The sequence below is a fragment of the Lepus europaeus genome, chromosome 14 (assembly GCF_033115175.1).
Source record: "Lepus europaeus isolate LE1 chromosome 14, mLepTim1.pri, whole genome shotgun sequence".
In the NCBI taxonomy this organism is placed as follows: Eukaryota; Metazoa; Chordata; class Mammalia; order Lagomorpha; family Leporidae; genus Lepus; species Lepus europaeus.
Window position 1 is genome coordinate 58,748,458 of NC_084840.1, and position 15,978 is coordinate 58,764,435.

At 35.0% G+C, this 15,978-nt stretch overlaps 1 protein-coding gene across 1 annotated transcript in view; it reads right to left on the reverse strand.

Annotated features, from left to right (window-relative positions):
• The window catches only part of RYR2 (ryanodine receptor 2), a 776,922-nt gene that overhangs the window by 113,956 nt on the left and 646,988 nt on the right, over positions 1 to 15,978 (reverse strand). Inside the window, exons 65-70 of the mRNA XM_062210679.1 lie at positions 14,944 to 15,182; positions 13,517 to 13,598; positions 11,334 to 11,464; positions 7,870 to 8,190; positions 6,005 to 6,245; positions 5,547 to 5,634 (exon numbers count right to left, since the gene is read on the reverse strand). Of these exons, the coding sequence (XP_062066663.1) occupies positions 5,547 to 5,634; positions 6,005 to 6,245; positions 7,870 to 8,190; positions 11,334 to 11,464; positions 13,517 to 13,598; positions 14,944 to 15,182 (1,102 nt within the window). The remainder of the gene's footprint in view (positions 1 to 5,546; positions 5,635 to 6,004; positions 6,246 to 7,869; positions 8,191 to 11,333; positions 11,465 to 13,516; positions 13,599 to 14,943; positions 15,183 to 15,978) is intronic.

Below are 15,978 nucleotides of genomic sequence, written 5' to 3' on the forward strand. Positions count from 1 at the left end.
AAACACATGGAGATTGAACAACATGCTCCTGAATGAACAATGGGTCATAGAAGAAATTAAAAGAGAAATCAAAAATTTTCTGGAAGTAAATGAGGATAACAGCACAACATACCAAAACCTATGGGATACAACAAAAGCAGTGTTAAGAGGAAAATTTATATCAATAGGTGCCTACATCAAGAAATTGGAGAGGCACCAAATAGATGAGCTTTCAAGTCATCTCAAGGATCTAGAAAATCTGCAGCAAACCAAACCCAAACCCAGTAGAAGAAGGGAAATAATTAAAATCAAAGAAGAAATCAATAGGATTGAATCCAAAAAAAATTACAAAAAATCAGCCAAACGAGGAGCTGGTTTTTTGAAAAAATAAACAAAATTGACACCCCATTGGCCCAACTAACTAAAAAAAGAAGAGAAAAGACCCAAATCAATAGGATCAGAGATGAAAAAGGAAACATAACAACAGACACCACAGAAATAAAAAGAATCATCAGAGATTACTACAAGGACTTGTATGCCAGCAAACAGGGAAATCTATCAGAAATGGACAGATTCTTGGACACATACAACCTACCTAAATTGAGCCAGGAAGACATAGAAAACCTAAACAGACCCATAACTGACACAGAAATTGAAACAGTAATAAAGGCCCTCCCAACAAAGAAAAGCCCAGGGCCAGATGGATTCACTGCTGAGTTCTACCAGACATTTAGAGAAGAACTAACTCCAATTCTTCTCAAACTATTCAGAGCAATCGAAAAAGAGGGAATCCTCCCAAATTCTTTCTATGAAGCCAGCATCACCTTAATTCCTAAGCCGGAAAAAGATGCAGCATTGAAAGAGAATTACAGACCAATATCCCTGATGAACATAGATGCAAAAATACTCAATAAAATTCTGGCCAATAGAATGCAACAACACATCAGAAAGATCATCCACCCAGACCAAGTGGGATTTATCCCTGGTATGCAAGGATGGTTCAACGTCCGCAAAACAATCAATGTAATACACTACATTAACAGACTGCAGAAGAAAAAACATATGATTCTCTCAATAGACGCAGAGATAGCATTTGATAAAATACAACACCCTTTCATGATGAAAACTCTAAGCAAACTGGGTATGGAAGGAACATTCCTCAATACAATCAAAGCAATATATGAAAAACCCACGGCCAACATCCTATTGAATGGGGAAAAGTTGGAAGCATTTCCGCTGAGATCTGGTACCAGACAGGGATGCCCACTCTCACCACTGCTATTCAATATAGTTCTGGAAGTTTTAGCCAGAGCTATTAGGCAAGAAAAAGAAATTAAAGGGATACAAATCGGGAAGGACGAACTCAAACTATCCCTCTTTGCAGATGATATGTTTATTTAGGGGACCCAAAGAACTCTACTAAGAGACTACTGGAACTCATCGAAGAGTTTGGCAAAGTAGCAGGATATAAGATCAATCCACAAAAATCAAGAGCCTTTGTATACACAGGCAATGCCACGGCTGAGGAAGAACTTCTAAGATCAATCCCATTCACAATAGCTACAAAAACAATCAAATACCTTGGAATAAACTTAACCAAGGACGTTAAAGATCTCTACGATGAAAACTACAAAACCTTAAAGAAAGAAATAGAAGAGGATACCAAAAAATGGAGAAATCTTCCATGCTCATGGATTGGAAGAATCAATATCATCAAAATGTCTATTCTCCCAAAAGCAATTTATACATTCAATGCAATACCAATCAAGATACCGAAGACATTCTTCTCAGATCTGGAAAAAATAATGCTGAAATTCATATGGACACACAGAAGACCTCGAATAGCCAAAGCAATCTTGTACAACAAAAACAAAGCCGGAGGCATCACAATACCAGATTTCAGGGCATACTACAGGGCAGTTGTTATCAAAACAGCATGGTACTGGTACAGAAACAGATGGATAGACCAATGGAACAGAATAGAAACACCAGAAATCAATCCAAACATCTACAGCCAACTTATATTTGATCAAAGATCCAAAACTAATCCCTGGAATAAGGACAGCCTATTCAATAAATGGTGCTGGGAAAATTGGATTTCCACGTGCAGAAGCTCGAAGCAAGACCCATACCTTTCACCTTACACAAAAATTCACTCAACGTGGATTAAAGACTTAAATCTACGACCCAAAACCATCAAATTAAAAGAGAGCATTGGAGAAACCCTGCAAGATATAGGTACAGGTAAAGACTTCTTGGAAAAGACCCCAGGAGCACAGGCAGTCAAAACCAAAATTAACATTTGGGATTGCATCAAATTGAGAAGTTTCTGTACTTCAAAAGAAACAGTCAGGAAAGTGAAGAGGCAACCGACAGAATGGGAAAAAATATTTGCAAACTATACTACAGATAAAGGGTTGATAAAGAAATCAAGAAAATCCACAACAACAGAACAAACAACCCACTGAAGAGATGGGCCAAGGAACTCAATAGACATTTTTCAAAAGAGGAAATCCAAATGGCCAACAGACACATGAAAAAATGTTCAAGATCACTAGCAATCAGAGAAATGCAAATCAAAACCACAGTGAGGTTTCACCTCACCCCTGTGAGAATGGCTCACATCCAGAAATCTACCAACAATAGATGCTGGAGAGGATGTGGGGAAAAAGGGACACTAACCCACTGTTGGTGGGAATGCAAACTGGTTAAGCCACTATGGAAGTCAGTCTGGAGATTCCTCAGAAACCTGAACATAACCCTACCATACATCCCAGCCATCCCATTCCTTGGAATTTACACAAAGGAAATTAATTTGGCTAATAAAAAAGCCATCTGCACATTAATGTTTATTGCAGCCCAATTCACAATAGCTAAGACCTGGAACCAACCCAAATGCCCATCAACAGTAGACTGGATAAAGAAATTATGGGACATGTACTCCATAGAATACTATACAGCAGTAAGGAACAATGAAACCCAGTCATTTGCAACAAGATGGAAGGATCTGGAAAGCATCATGCTGAGTGAATTAAGCCAGTCCCAAAGAGACAAATATCATTTGTTTTCCCTGATCGGCGACAACTGAACACCAAAGGGGAAACCTGTTGAAGTGAAATGGACACTATAAGAAACAATGACCTGATCAGCTTTTGTCCTGACTCTAGATGTACAATGTAATACTTTATCCTTTTTAGTATTTGTTGTTGTTGTTGTTGTTCTAGTACTAACAGTTGAACTCTGTAATTAACACACAATTATTCTTAGGTGTTTAAATTTTAACTGAAAAGTGATCCCTGTTAAATTTCAGAGTGGAAAAGGAGAGGGAGGAGATGTACAATTTGGGACATGCACAATCAGTCTTGCCCCAAATGATGGAGTTAGAAATGTGCCAGGGGATTCCAATACAATCCCATCAAGGTGGCATGTAACAATGCCATCTCACTAGTCCAAGTGATCAATTTCAGTTCACATTCGATGGCCTGGATAGGTCTAAGAAACAAAGGGGTCACACAAACAAGACAAGTGTCTGCTAATACTAACTGATAGAATCAAAAAGGGAGAGAAAGATCCAGCATGGGAAGTGGGATACACAGCAGACTCATAGAATGGCAGATGTCTTAAACAACACTCTGGCCTCAGAATCAGCCCTTAAGGCATTCAGACCTGGCTGAAGAGCCCATGAGAGTATTGTAGGCATGGAAAGCCAAGATACCATGGAAAAGAAAAAAAGAAGAAGACCTAAATGAAAGATCTCTGTTAGTGAGATCCCAGTGGAAAGAACGGGGCCATCAAAGAAGGAGGTACCTTTCTCTGAAGGGAGGAGAGAACTTCCACTTTGACTGTGACCCTATCGGAATAAGATCAAAGTCAGCGAACCCTAAAGGCTTCCATAGCCCTGGCAATTCATGACTAAAGCCTAGGGAGATTACTGACGCCATGAACAGGAGTGTCAAATTGTTAAGTCAGCAACAGGAGTCACTGTGTACTTGCATCCCATGTGGGATCTGTCCTTAATGTGTTGTCTAATGTGCAGTGATGCTATAACTAGTACAGAAACAGTATTTTTACACTTTGTGTTTCTGCGTTGGTACAAACTGATGAGATCTTTACTAATTATATACTGAATCGATCTTCTGTATATAAAGATAATTGGAAATGAAAAAAAAAAAACCTGGTGTTAAATTGGAAACGGCATAGAAAATTAATTAATTTTTAAAAAATATTATGTAGGATCTCTGCCTTTAATGTGATGTACACTCTTATTTATGCTATAACTAGTATTCCAACAGTATTTTTTTTTCACTTTGTGTTGCTATATGGGGGCAAACTGTTGAAATCGTTACCTAACATATACTAAACTGATCTTTTGTATATAAAGAGAATTGAAAATGAATCATGATGTGATTGGAAGGGGAGAGGGAGCGGGAAAGGGGAGGGTTGTGGGTGGGAGGGAAGTTTTGGGAGGGGGAAGCCATTGTAACCCATAAGCTGTACTTTGGAAATTTATATTCATTAAATAAAAGTTTAATAAAAAAAAGAAAGAAAGAAAAAAATCAGGTAGTTTTAAGTTTTTTTAAAGAGATTTCTTCCTGGACATATCCTATTTGTCTATTAGACATTCTATAGAGGGTAACCAACAGAGAATAAAATACAAAAAAGTCACAAATTCATCCTTGTTCTTTGGCAGCTGAAGATGGATTGATTTCTTCTGGATTTTAAATTTTCCTTCAGAAGGTCTTCCATGATATAATAATATATAACCTAATGTGAGTTACTTAGGATAAGAAATCATTTGCTTTTATCTAGAGAAACATAAAGTTTCTAAATTAATTTACCATGACATGAAAGACAATAGATTTCAATGTAAAGATACAAATTTGCATGCTAAAAGGTCATTATTTCATAAACTCTTTCTGTGTGATTATGTGGTTTTTGGTATATCTTTATATAAAGTTTCTGTATTGAGTTTGACAGACACACGTGTAGGAAATAAATAGTACTATTCTAAACATTAAATATCAATGTTTTAAAAATATTGTTTATTCAAAGTAATTTGATTTTCATAACAATCCAATGAAGTATACTGGGAAGGTATCTCAGATGATAAATCTGAGGTTGAAGTTTCTATTTTTACTTTTTCAGAGTCTTCCACTTAGAAAGCAGCATAGAATTACAACTGATGCAAAAAACTAAGCTTTTTAAATAATTGAAATAATACTAAATACCAAAAGATGGGAAAGCTGGAGGGTAAAATTATGCAAATTTAATATTATTTTAAGATTTAGTGGCAAACTATAAAAACATGTATGCAGTATAATTAAAGCATTCCTGAGGTGTTTTAAAGACAAATCACAAAGCTCAAAAGAAGGTTTATATTCCCTCATACTTCCTAGGAGGACCTGTTTATTCTCTCTCACTTATTCTCCCTGTTTCTCTCTCCAACTGTTAAATTAAATCTAGTAGATGAGTCTGAGAAACACTATCACAGATATCGGCTGAGATAGCATTTAAAAAGCCCTTATCATGAACCTAACAGCAGACACTCTCAACATTCTCTGTCTTACGTGGGATTTCGACCAGTAGATAAACACTTCAGCCACCATGCGGAAGAGCTCCTCTGCTTCTGGGGTGGGCTCCTTCAGCCACTTGGCCCTGGATATAAATAAAGTGGTTCTCAGTTATGTCTTAAAGTTAATTTAAAGCAAAAATCACCCTCCCAAAGTTACATCTGCTGACCACAGAGCTCATCCGTGTATAAATGTGACACCAAACAACTTAAAACACCATTAACCATCAAACTGGTAGCTTTTATATGCAAAGGGCACAACACTTTAGAATGAGATTTCCAATTTTAATTTTAAGATGCTCGGTGGAAATTAGCTCATCTATAAACAGGGGTTGCATTATAACCAAGAACAAGCTCATGACTAAGTAGTTAGTGAATGAGACAATTCAATAGGGACACACAAGACAAGAAAGGTTATGAGTGAATTAGGGAGATTCAAATTTGCAAACATCATACCTGTTATAGTCCACAAATCTAATCAAGAGAGGGTAGAAGGCATAAAGATCTCTGGCCAGCGTGGTGAATTCATCTAGAATGAGCAGCTCAGCCTCTGACATATCCCCCCTCGCCTCGGCTTTCAGGTGGTCTTCCTCAGACACCACCATGGCTGCCTTTTTCTTGAGTTTCTCCATTAAGGGCAAAAAATGAGTTTTCAAGAGCTGAGGTTTTACTTTATTTATAATAGGCTGGGAAAATACTGAAGACAGATATTAGTATTTTTTTAATATTTTGCACTGTATAAACATTTATTAAAATGATGAGATGGTGTAATTACAATTGTACTACAATTCAAGGCTGCCTCCTGGCTACCCCAGCACATGGCTTCATTGAGAACAGAGCCCATGCCTAAGCCATTTTTCATGTCCAAAACTTAATTACATTGTTGCTGTTCAAAAATGATTACTGAATTGAATTCTATGTGCTTTCTTGTTTTTAAAAAGATATTGATAGCCAATTCAGAATAGGAAAAAAGACTTAATTCACTTTGGAAATCAACTCTTTTCACACAAAGAAGTAAATTTCCCAAATGGAAATAGTTCCCATAGCCATTTTTGTAAGAGAGCAAGACAGTCACTATTTGATTTCATGAGACTATGCAGTTATCTCACTTTAAGGATCCACATCATTGGCCCAATTAAAGAGTTAGATTATATGTGATATTTCACTCTTTTTAAATAATAGTTGTAGTTATTAGTAATAGGTCTAAACTTGAGTAGAGACCAGCACTGTGGTGCAGTTTGTTAAAGCCCTCGCCTGCAGCACTGGCATTCCAAACAGGTGCCAGTTCAAGCCCCAGCTGCTCCATTTCCTATCCCACTTCCTGCTAATGTGCCTGAAAAAGCAATGAAAGATGGCCCAAGTGCTTGGGCTCCTGCACCCATGTGGGAGAATTGGAAGAATCTCCTGGCTCCTGGCTTTGGATCAGCTCAGCTCTGGCCATTGCAGTCATTTGGGAAATTAACCAGCTGCTAGAAGACGCCCCCTCCCCCTTCCTCTCTCTGCCTCTCCTCTATCTGTAACTCTTTTAAATAAATAAAATAAACCTTAGAAATATTGTTTAAGCCTGAGTAGACCATTATTAAAAAGATTTCCCCTGAAATTCACATATATACAAATACAATGGGGAAATGCATAGAATACAAAAGTTAAACAGTAAGGTATTATGTATTAATTTGGAGTTTTCATGAATAGATAAACTCACAAGTGTGTATATAACATATATAGCATTCTTAATTCATTTTAAAAAATATTTTCATCTTCTATTAAAAGCAATTTTTTCAAGGAACACAACAGTGTTGAAACCTTAACGTTAAAAGATGGAATGATATTGCAATATAAGGATGTATATAAACTATTTAGTCATACTACAGTTGATGGATTGCTTTCATTTTTTTGGTATAAATATAGCAATGATAGACAAGCTTAATTGTAAATATTTGATTAATCTTTTGATTACTCCTACAACTCCCCAAGGGACAGACTGCATGAGTGGATCATTTCACTTTTGTCCGTCTACAGAATCCTAGTAAATCATTATTTACTGATTTTACTCATCATTATTTGTTTGTTTACTGATTAATCTTATAGACATGGTCAGATCAGGAAAACATTTACTTAAAAATAGAAATTACATGGAAAGCGATTGTATGTCTGACAATATCTACTTTTTTTAAAGAACAGCATGACATATAGAGCTAACATATTTGAGCAAAGAAGACAATATTAACAAAGATTATGCTAGGAAAATTCCAGTCTTCCATATCTCAGGGTTTTTTGGAAATAAAATACATTTACGAGGTGCATTTCTTTCAAAATCTTACCTGCTAATCTCTTCATCCAGGCTCCCTCATCAATTCCCAAGTTATTATATATGATTTTCAGTATATTCCCTAGCAGTGTGTTCATGTGCTCTGAGTTCAGAGCAGTACAGCACATTTCAGCCCTTCCAGGGTTGCTCTCAGGCCCGTGCTCCCACCACCGGGACATGTAGCTACACAGCATGGGCAGGATGACCTCCATCACATGTGGCATTTGAGTGTAGCGGATGCCAGACTCAGCTAACTCCACAATTTCTTCCATTAGTTTCTCCAGAGAAGGTATATTTGGACACACATCTTCCACATTGGCTGGTAAACTGAGAGCTGGAGGAGCATACATAAAAATGGAATGTATTCAATCAAAGTATTGTCATGATCTGGTGTAGGCAATTTTGAATTTGAAAACTCAGCAAGGTCCAGTATGCCTCCAGCTGTCTTCTCATTTTTCTCATGACAGTATTTCAAAGTGTCTTTTCCCCAAGTTCCTATACTACCACCATTCCCTTAAGGCTGCCAAATGGTCACTTCTCCTACTACTCACTAAACAAAATGCCAAATGTCTTTAACTCCAGTGTCTTGCTTTTATTTCCTACAAGTCTACATCTGGTCCCACATTTGTTTCCCTTCCCCATTTTCAGAGGAAGGAGTTCTGAGGCCCCTGCTCATGGTTCCACTCATATTGCTGGTGTTTTCCGTACAACAGGGACTTACTCAGCCCTATACTTTTAGTCTCTTCCTCTCTAATGCCTCTTCCCCATATGGTCACATCTTTCCTGGATTGCCTATCTTTCCAAGCAACTTTTCATTCCCTCATAATGAAGACTCTGCTTTCTACCACTCACTGACTTTAGTCTTTTACAACCATTATCAGTGGCTTTCACATCACTGACCAAGTCTCTTTCCCTAAAACTCCTTCTTAACACCGGTTCATTCGATCTTTCTGGTTCTCTTCTGAATTGTGTCACTGTTCTTTACTTACTCTTTTCTCTTTGCTGACCTTCTAAATGGTAGTTTTCTCTAGGGCTCCATCATTAATTCTTATCTCTTTTATTCAGTTGACATGTTTGTCTAGGCAATCGGAGCCATTCTCATGGACTTCTGTTCTATGTTATTAACTCTCCAATCCATATTTCTCCAAAAAAATTCTGCCTACTTTCGGATGTCTCAAAACACACCAGAACTCAATGGGTCTAAACGTAAACCTTTCCTTTTCTCTCCAGCCTACTTTGTGACCATGTACTAACTGGGTGAGGACAACATTATCCAGTCAGGAACCCAGACTAGAAAACTGGGAGAGCTTCTAGGATATGATACTCCTTCATCTCCCACATGAGATACATCTACCTTTACCACAACCCCATCACTATATACATCATGGACTCCATCCAAGGGGCCTTGCTCTTCCATCTCTATTCCAAGTTAACACAATAAGTCTCTAGTTGGTGACTCACAACCATTTAATCTTCCTTATTGCTTTCATGATAAATTTCTAAAATAAAAATCTATTCATGTTACTCCACATTTGAAGCCAGAAAAATCATCCCTTTGGCAATGGTAGGATCCCCTTTCTTTTTCCAAAAGAAAAAGCCTACTTCCCCGCCTGCTGGCTTTCCCCTCTTATCTCATCATTTGCTCTTTTCTCTTTTGGAAGCATTTCCAAGTATTTCAAACTGCTTGAAGATTCTTCTAATAAATCAAAGGTTCACTCTTGCCAATTTCAAGACTCATATTAAGTTTGTCAAATCTTTCCAGATATTCTCAGCTCATACTGCTTTTCTGTATCCTCAATGGACTTTATTCTGAATTTTATCACTTATGTTTATCCATCCCTCTCCATCTGATGCAACACAAAACTCTTTTAGGAAAATAATCAAATCTTATTCATCTTTGTATCATATCTCCTTCACTCAGCAGAGTTCATGTCACAAAATTATTAACTGAATAATTGGCTACAAAGCCAAGAATTTATTAAATTTAATTCCTTTACTTTGTTATGCAAATAAGGTATTGATAGAAATATAAGAGTAAATTATCTGCTTTGTGTGTTTACTTAGTGAATTAATAATAATTCAATAATGGATTAACAAAACTGCTTCACTGTTGATTTCTAGCACATAAATTAACCAATCAAAATGGCTTATTGATAAGACAATTCTTTATATGTTTACACAGAATATTAGTAATTCACAAACAACCAATTTTGACTAACTACTTACAAATATATTGTGAAAATTATGAGTTTGTTTAATACAAATTTGTCTAATACGAATTACTATGGACTATATGTTACATGTATATATGGAAAATTATGAATCACTAAAGCAAATTCAACATAATTTTCCTTAGCTTCATCTCACATATAAATTCAGAATTACAAAATAGGTAAATTAAATGATCATTCAAGTTATTAACAGTTTTTCCTTGATAAAATTAATATTAAAAACAGTAAAACCAGCAGCTTCCATAAATACATGAGTTATACTAAGATATAAGTCCATTAACAGGAAAGTATACATTCGCAGACCAAAAACAGTCCTTGCTCAAGTTTTGAGAACACTTTAGTGCTATTGCAAAACAACTAAATTTCAATCTACTTTATCAGAGGAAAGCAAATAGGAAGAAATTCAACCAGATGGCATTTGTGGAATATGCAGGCTCAGAAAACTAAGCTTTGATTGCTTCAGCGTATTGATTATAAAAATAAGAAATTTCTATTTTATTGCTAATTCAGTTCAAATCCTAATTAATAATTCTAGCATGTTTTCAAAGTCCAATCATTGAAATCATTAGCAATAGCTTTAAAAGCTTTTCTAATTGGAAATATGAAAATAATGGGCCTATTTACCTAGCAAAAATCAGATTTTTTCCAATTAGAATGTAACACAAGTCATGAATATGTGTACAAAGACATTCAGTGTATATACAGACACACAAATCTTAGGGATACACATGCTAGGGCCAGGTGCAAGTTCAAGTATTGACCATGTGTGTTTTGGATTTATACATTTCTAAATTTTTAAAATGACAATATGGAACCAAACATTTTTAAAAATTGCATGGAATAAAATTGTCCCAATAAGGCAAACTCATCTGATGAACAAAGAATAATGAAGGTTCCAAATCCATCAGTGCAATAAATGTTATAATCTTGCTGACTAAGCGATAATGGAATCACAAATCAGATTGATTTATTTTCTCCAAATTTACTGATTATTTTGTTTAGTTCTTGATACTGTTAATTTGCCTGATTTACTTAAAAGAAACAAAATAATTTTTATTCTAGAAACCTTAGGGGAATGGTACATAGTATTCAAAAAATTACAACAACATTACCAAATAATAACATTTAAGAACAAAGGCATTGAAGATCATAAAAACAGCTCATTGAAAATCACTGCACGAAACTACAGTGCATGCCCTTACGTTTTAGCTTTGTATCTCAAACACTGCACTTGCTTCTGCATTACCTGCTCTCTCTCGTGAAGACTTAGTATTGTAGATAGAGTAAATATTATGTTTGTTGAGATGAGTTTCCAAAAATGCTACAGGAAAGGCACCAGCAAAAGCAGCCAGACACTCTCCTAATGCAGAACGTTGCCTATAAGTGGGAAAAATTTACTGTTTATGCCTTGCATTTGAATAACTGAATAAATTAAAATTAGCAACTTTATAATTTAAAAGAGAGATAATAATATTGCTAATAATATTAACCCTAAATCAAGCCCTACTTCATTGAGATAATGGAAGCTGCCAGACATGTACCTATCTACAATTGATTTATCTTCTACTGCTTTCTGTTGCATAAAAGTCACTTTTTGAAAGATAAATTTCTGACCCTCTAGTTCTAAACACTGTGCATTTGCTCACATGACCTGCAACTCACAGGTATTGAATTACTTATTAGTTTAGGTTTAGTTTCTCTCTATACATAGATATAAAATATATGACAGGTCAGCTCTGGTTCACTTTTATTGAATATTTAGTAAGAACATGGAGATCAAAAAGCTAAATGTAAAAAACTGAAAACATGAAAATTCTAGAAGAACATCTGAATGTTTTTCTCCTATAAGTGTAGCCTTTTTCAAGACACAAAATTATGTAGAGGAGACGTAGGTGGAAAAGTTAGTAGATTTGATTATATTAAAATTCAAAATTTTCATATCACAAAACACTGTATGCATATAATGTCTTATATATGAATGTTATGAAGCCATAAACAGCCAAAACTCATATAAACTGGAGGAATAGGCAGCAAGAGAGGAATCACTTTATAAGCAAAATGGTAATTACAAAATAGTATGACAACACATTAATTTAAAAATAGATGACAGACAAAAAAGGCAATGCATAGGATAAAGAAATGCAAACAACAAAGTAAATATAAAAAATAGTAATTAGCTGGTTGTGAAATGCATTAGAAAATACAACTAGGACTCCAATATTAAAATGTTGTTCAATTAAAGAGTTGAACTACATTTTTAAGTAATAAAAAAGTTAATAAAGTAGAAAATGTGAAAAAATGACATTTGTTTACAATAATTGAAAATGTAAATTTACTTGTGCTGAAAAATGGTGAAATGAGTATTATAATCATTTAATATATGCATACCATTTAACTTATAATTTCAAATTCTAAGAAGATGGCAAAAGGAAATAAGCATAAGTGTATGCAGGAACTGATAAATGTACATTAGCCTTATGTTGATGAAAAATAAAAAACAACAATAAATTATAATACTTCTTTAGTATAAAATAATTTTTAAACACATAAATTACATGAAAACAGTTAACCTTAAAATGTACACAAAATTTCCAATTGGGAGTGAACCCAACCGTCCTTTTTAACTGATCAAAGTTCCTACCTCTACATAATTGTCACACTATTTTAATGATTATAGCTTCATAAGCGTTGATACTTGGTAGGGCAAATGATGATCTTTTCGTTACTTTTTTTCTAATTAAAACTTTACTGGCTAGCCTCACAAGTTCATTCTTTGAACTTCTGAATTATTTTGTCAAATTCCATTATAAATTTTCTACTTGAAAATGTATGGTAATTAATTATAAAATAATTTAGGGAGATTCACATCTGTTCAATATTAAATCTTCTGTCAGTATTTGTTTTTACTTAGTCTAGCCTTTTAAAAACCTCACTGTTCTTCTTCTCTAGTACACAGAAATTTCTTTCTGAAGTTGCCAGAGATTTTTGATTTTTAATTCAATGGAACACCTATTCATGCTTCGCCTGTTCACATCATTTGGCACTGTTAACCACTCTCTCCTGAGAGAAAAAAGAAACTTACTTTCTTAAATAGCTGTTTATATTCATGCTTAATTTGTATTTCTAAGATATGATGAAAAATTGTGCTAGCAGAGACTTTCGTAAGACTCATGTATACCCTAAGTTTAAACTTTACATTAAATATAGTTTTTACCATCACTGCTTTACTGTTTTGCATAACTCAACTTTCTCTATTACATCAATTCATATTTACTTACATATTATCTAATTTCTTCCAAGTAATTTAATAGATCAATCTGGTTTACTTTATAAGTATGAAAAAAGTTATAAACCAAATACTATCCAAATAAATAGTTAAAAAACTTGAAACAGCTATTTATACAACGTTAAACTTTAAAAAAATCTTACCTCTCCACGTAAATACTCTTGCTGGTTCCCAAAGCATACAAACTAGTCAGGATTCTATAACAAGACACCTGTACATCTTCCACTGAAGAAAAAGAGAATCTCACTTGAAAACGAACACACTTATACACTGTTCTGAGAAATCTTAGGCTAAAACTAAAATTACACATAAAAGGAATTGTAATATTTTAACACTCAGAAAAGAAAAAAAATAGATTACAACGTGAAATATAAAATGCTTTTCTCAAAATCCTTTTCTTTACAGAACTGAAAGCATTCTGAAGAATGTGCTATTTCTATTCAAAACATTCTCAGAATTTTCTTTTAATTTTTCTCTATGTAGGAGAATAAAGGATTTATGCAAGAACAGAGACTTGTCCAAGAACACCCCAGCATAGGGGGAGTATGAACACAGGTAGATTTTGATTCCTGTTCTGATGGTATATAAGGACTCTATCTTTCACCATAACTCTCAAATGAGAACACCTGAGTATATAGTCGGTTACTCATTTTAATGACTTGACACTGAAGGCAAAAGTAAGTCACTTTTAGTTTCTGATGTTAGAAATGAAAGAAAACCTTATAGATAACCTATTATTCAATAAGGTATGTTTAAACTACTCGGAAATCTAAGAATTCTTAATTTCTAATCTGCTAACATTTCCTAATGGATACACCATGACATGAATGAATAAATCATCCTTTCCCACAGACCTGTTGCCACGTGCACACTGTTCCTACTGCTTAACATAAAAGTTCTGTAAGTGGAAGTTGAGGCATCTGCTGAATTTCACGGTGGTTTTTACACAGAGCTGCTCATCACTTGGAGAACCTACAATGTGAAAAGGGCTCACATCTTGTCTGCTATTCCTATCAGCAGGAGAGCAGGAAGTTAGGACCGTTCCTGTGTTATTTTCTCCACTCAGTGGTTGTAATTCAGGGGTATTTTACTAATCATAGAATTCTAGTTTCGCTGCATGAAAATTGGCTGAAACCTAAAATCAGATAGTACTGAACCACCCTAAAAGATCAATTACCAAGACAGACTTTAACTCAGTAGTTGAAAGATTGGAAACCATCTTCTTTGTCTTAGAACCAATGCAGATACATTTAATATTACAAATCATATGATTCAACTGCATGAGAAAATTCACATGATAAGAGGTACTGTAGAAATAGTACAATTTGGAACCTGCGTTTCAACAATGTGGAAGTTATAGTCCATAAGCAGCACCTCACCAGTTCTCTCTGAGTTCATGCAATTCACCAATCATTTCCTATAAGAATGGCTTCTGCAACTCAAATGTCAACCTATACTATTTTGTTTAAAACAAGTATTTACATGTATAAGCAGCATGTGAATAACTTAGATGTGGCTTTGACAATTCTGATTGTATTGTGCCAAGAATGAGTTTCCAAGATTTACATACATATTAGATCTTCTCCAAACTGATGCTGGCCAATATGTTCAAATAATGATGACAGCATTGGCAACAGAGCCACTGTGGTGTAATTGATAATCTGAGTGACACCTCTGGGTTGGTTTCGGGTGTGGGTGAATTGGCCCTGCTTAAGGTTTTCCATCGTCTTCTCCAGATCCTCTGCAGCGTTGTCCAGAAAGGCTCTGAGAGCACTTTTAACACTCTCCAGGCCTGTCTTCATCACAGTCCTAGAGAGGAAATGAGGGGGGACAAATGAAACACAAATAAAACACAGCACCATGCTAAGTTTTCTTCTCCAATATGGCATCTGTCTAGTTAACCCATGTTTTAAATCAAGTTAAAAATAATTTCTAAAGATACACTTGAAGATACAGGAACACTGCCTGGTAAATGGCCTTGCCAGGTGCCTTCATAGCCAACTTCATTAGGACAATGGAGCAGAGGCTTATGCTAATGCTTTGCTTTCCAACCATCATCACAAATCCTGAGAATATCTATTTTATAACTATATATATGCATATATATACATATACATACATACATATGTGTGTGTATATATATATATAACCAGCTCCTCAACTGGTTTAGTTAATCCCAATTCCAACAAAATGAGAATGTTTCCTGAGGCAGCAAGTATCAAAGATATATTTAATGCCACTATGCTATACCAAGTTACATAAAAAAAAAATGTGCTTTAAAAGGTAGCAATTAAGCCTTTTCTTTAACTTTTATTTAATAAATATAAATTTCCAAAGTACAACTTTTGGATTATATCAGCTTTTCCTCCCATAACCTCCCTCCCACCCGCAACCATCCCATCTCCCACTCCCTCTCCCATCCCATTCTTCACCAAGATTCATTTTCAATTATCATTATATACAGAAGATCAACTTAGTATATACTAAGTAAATATTTCAATAGATTGCACCCACACAGACACACAAAGTATAGAGTACTGTTTGAGTACTAGTTATAGCATTAATTCATATTGTACAACACATTAAGGACAGAGATCCTGCATGA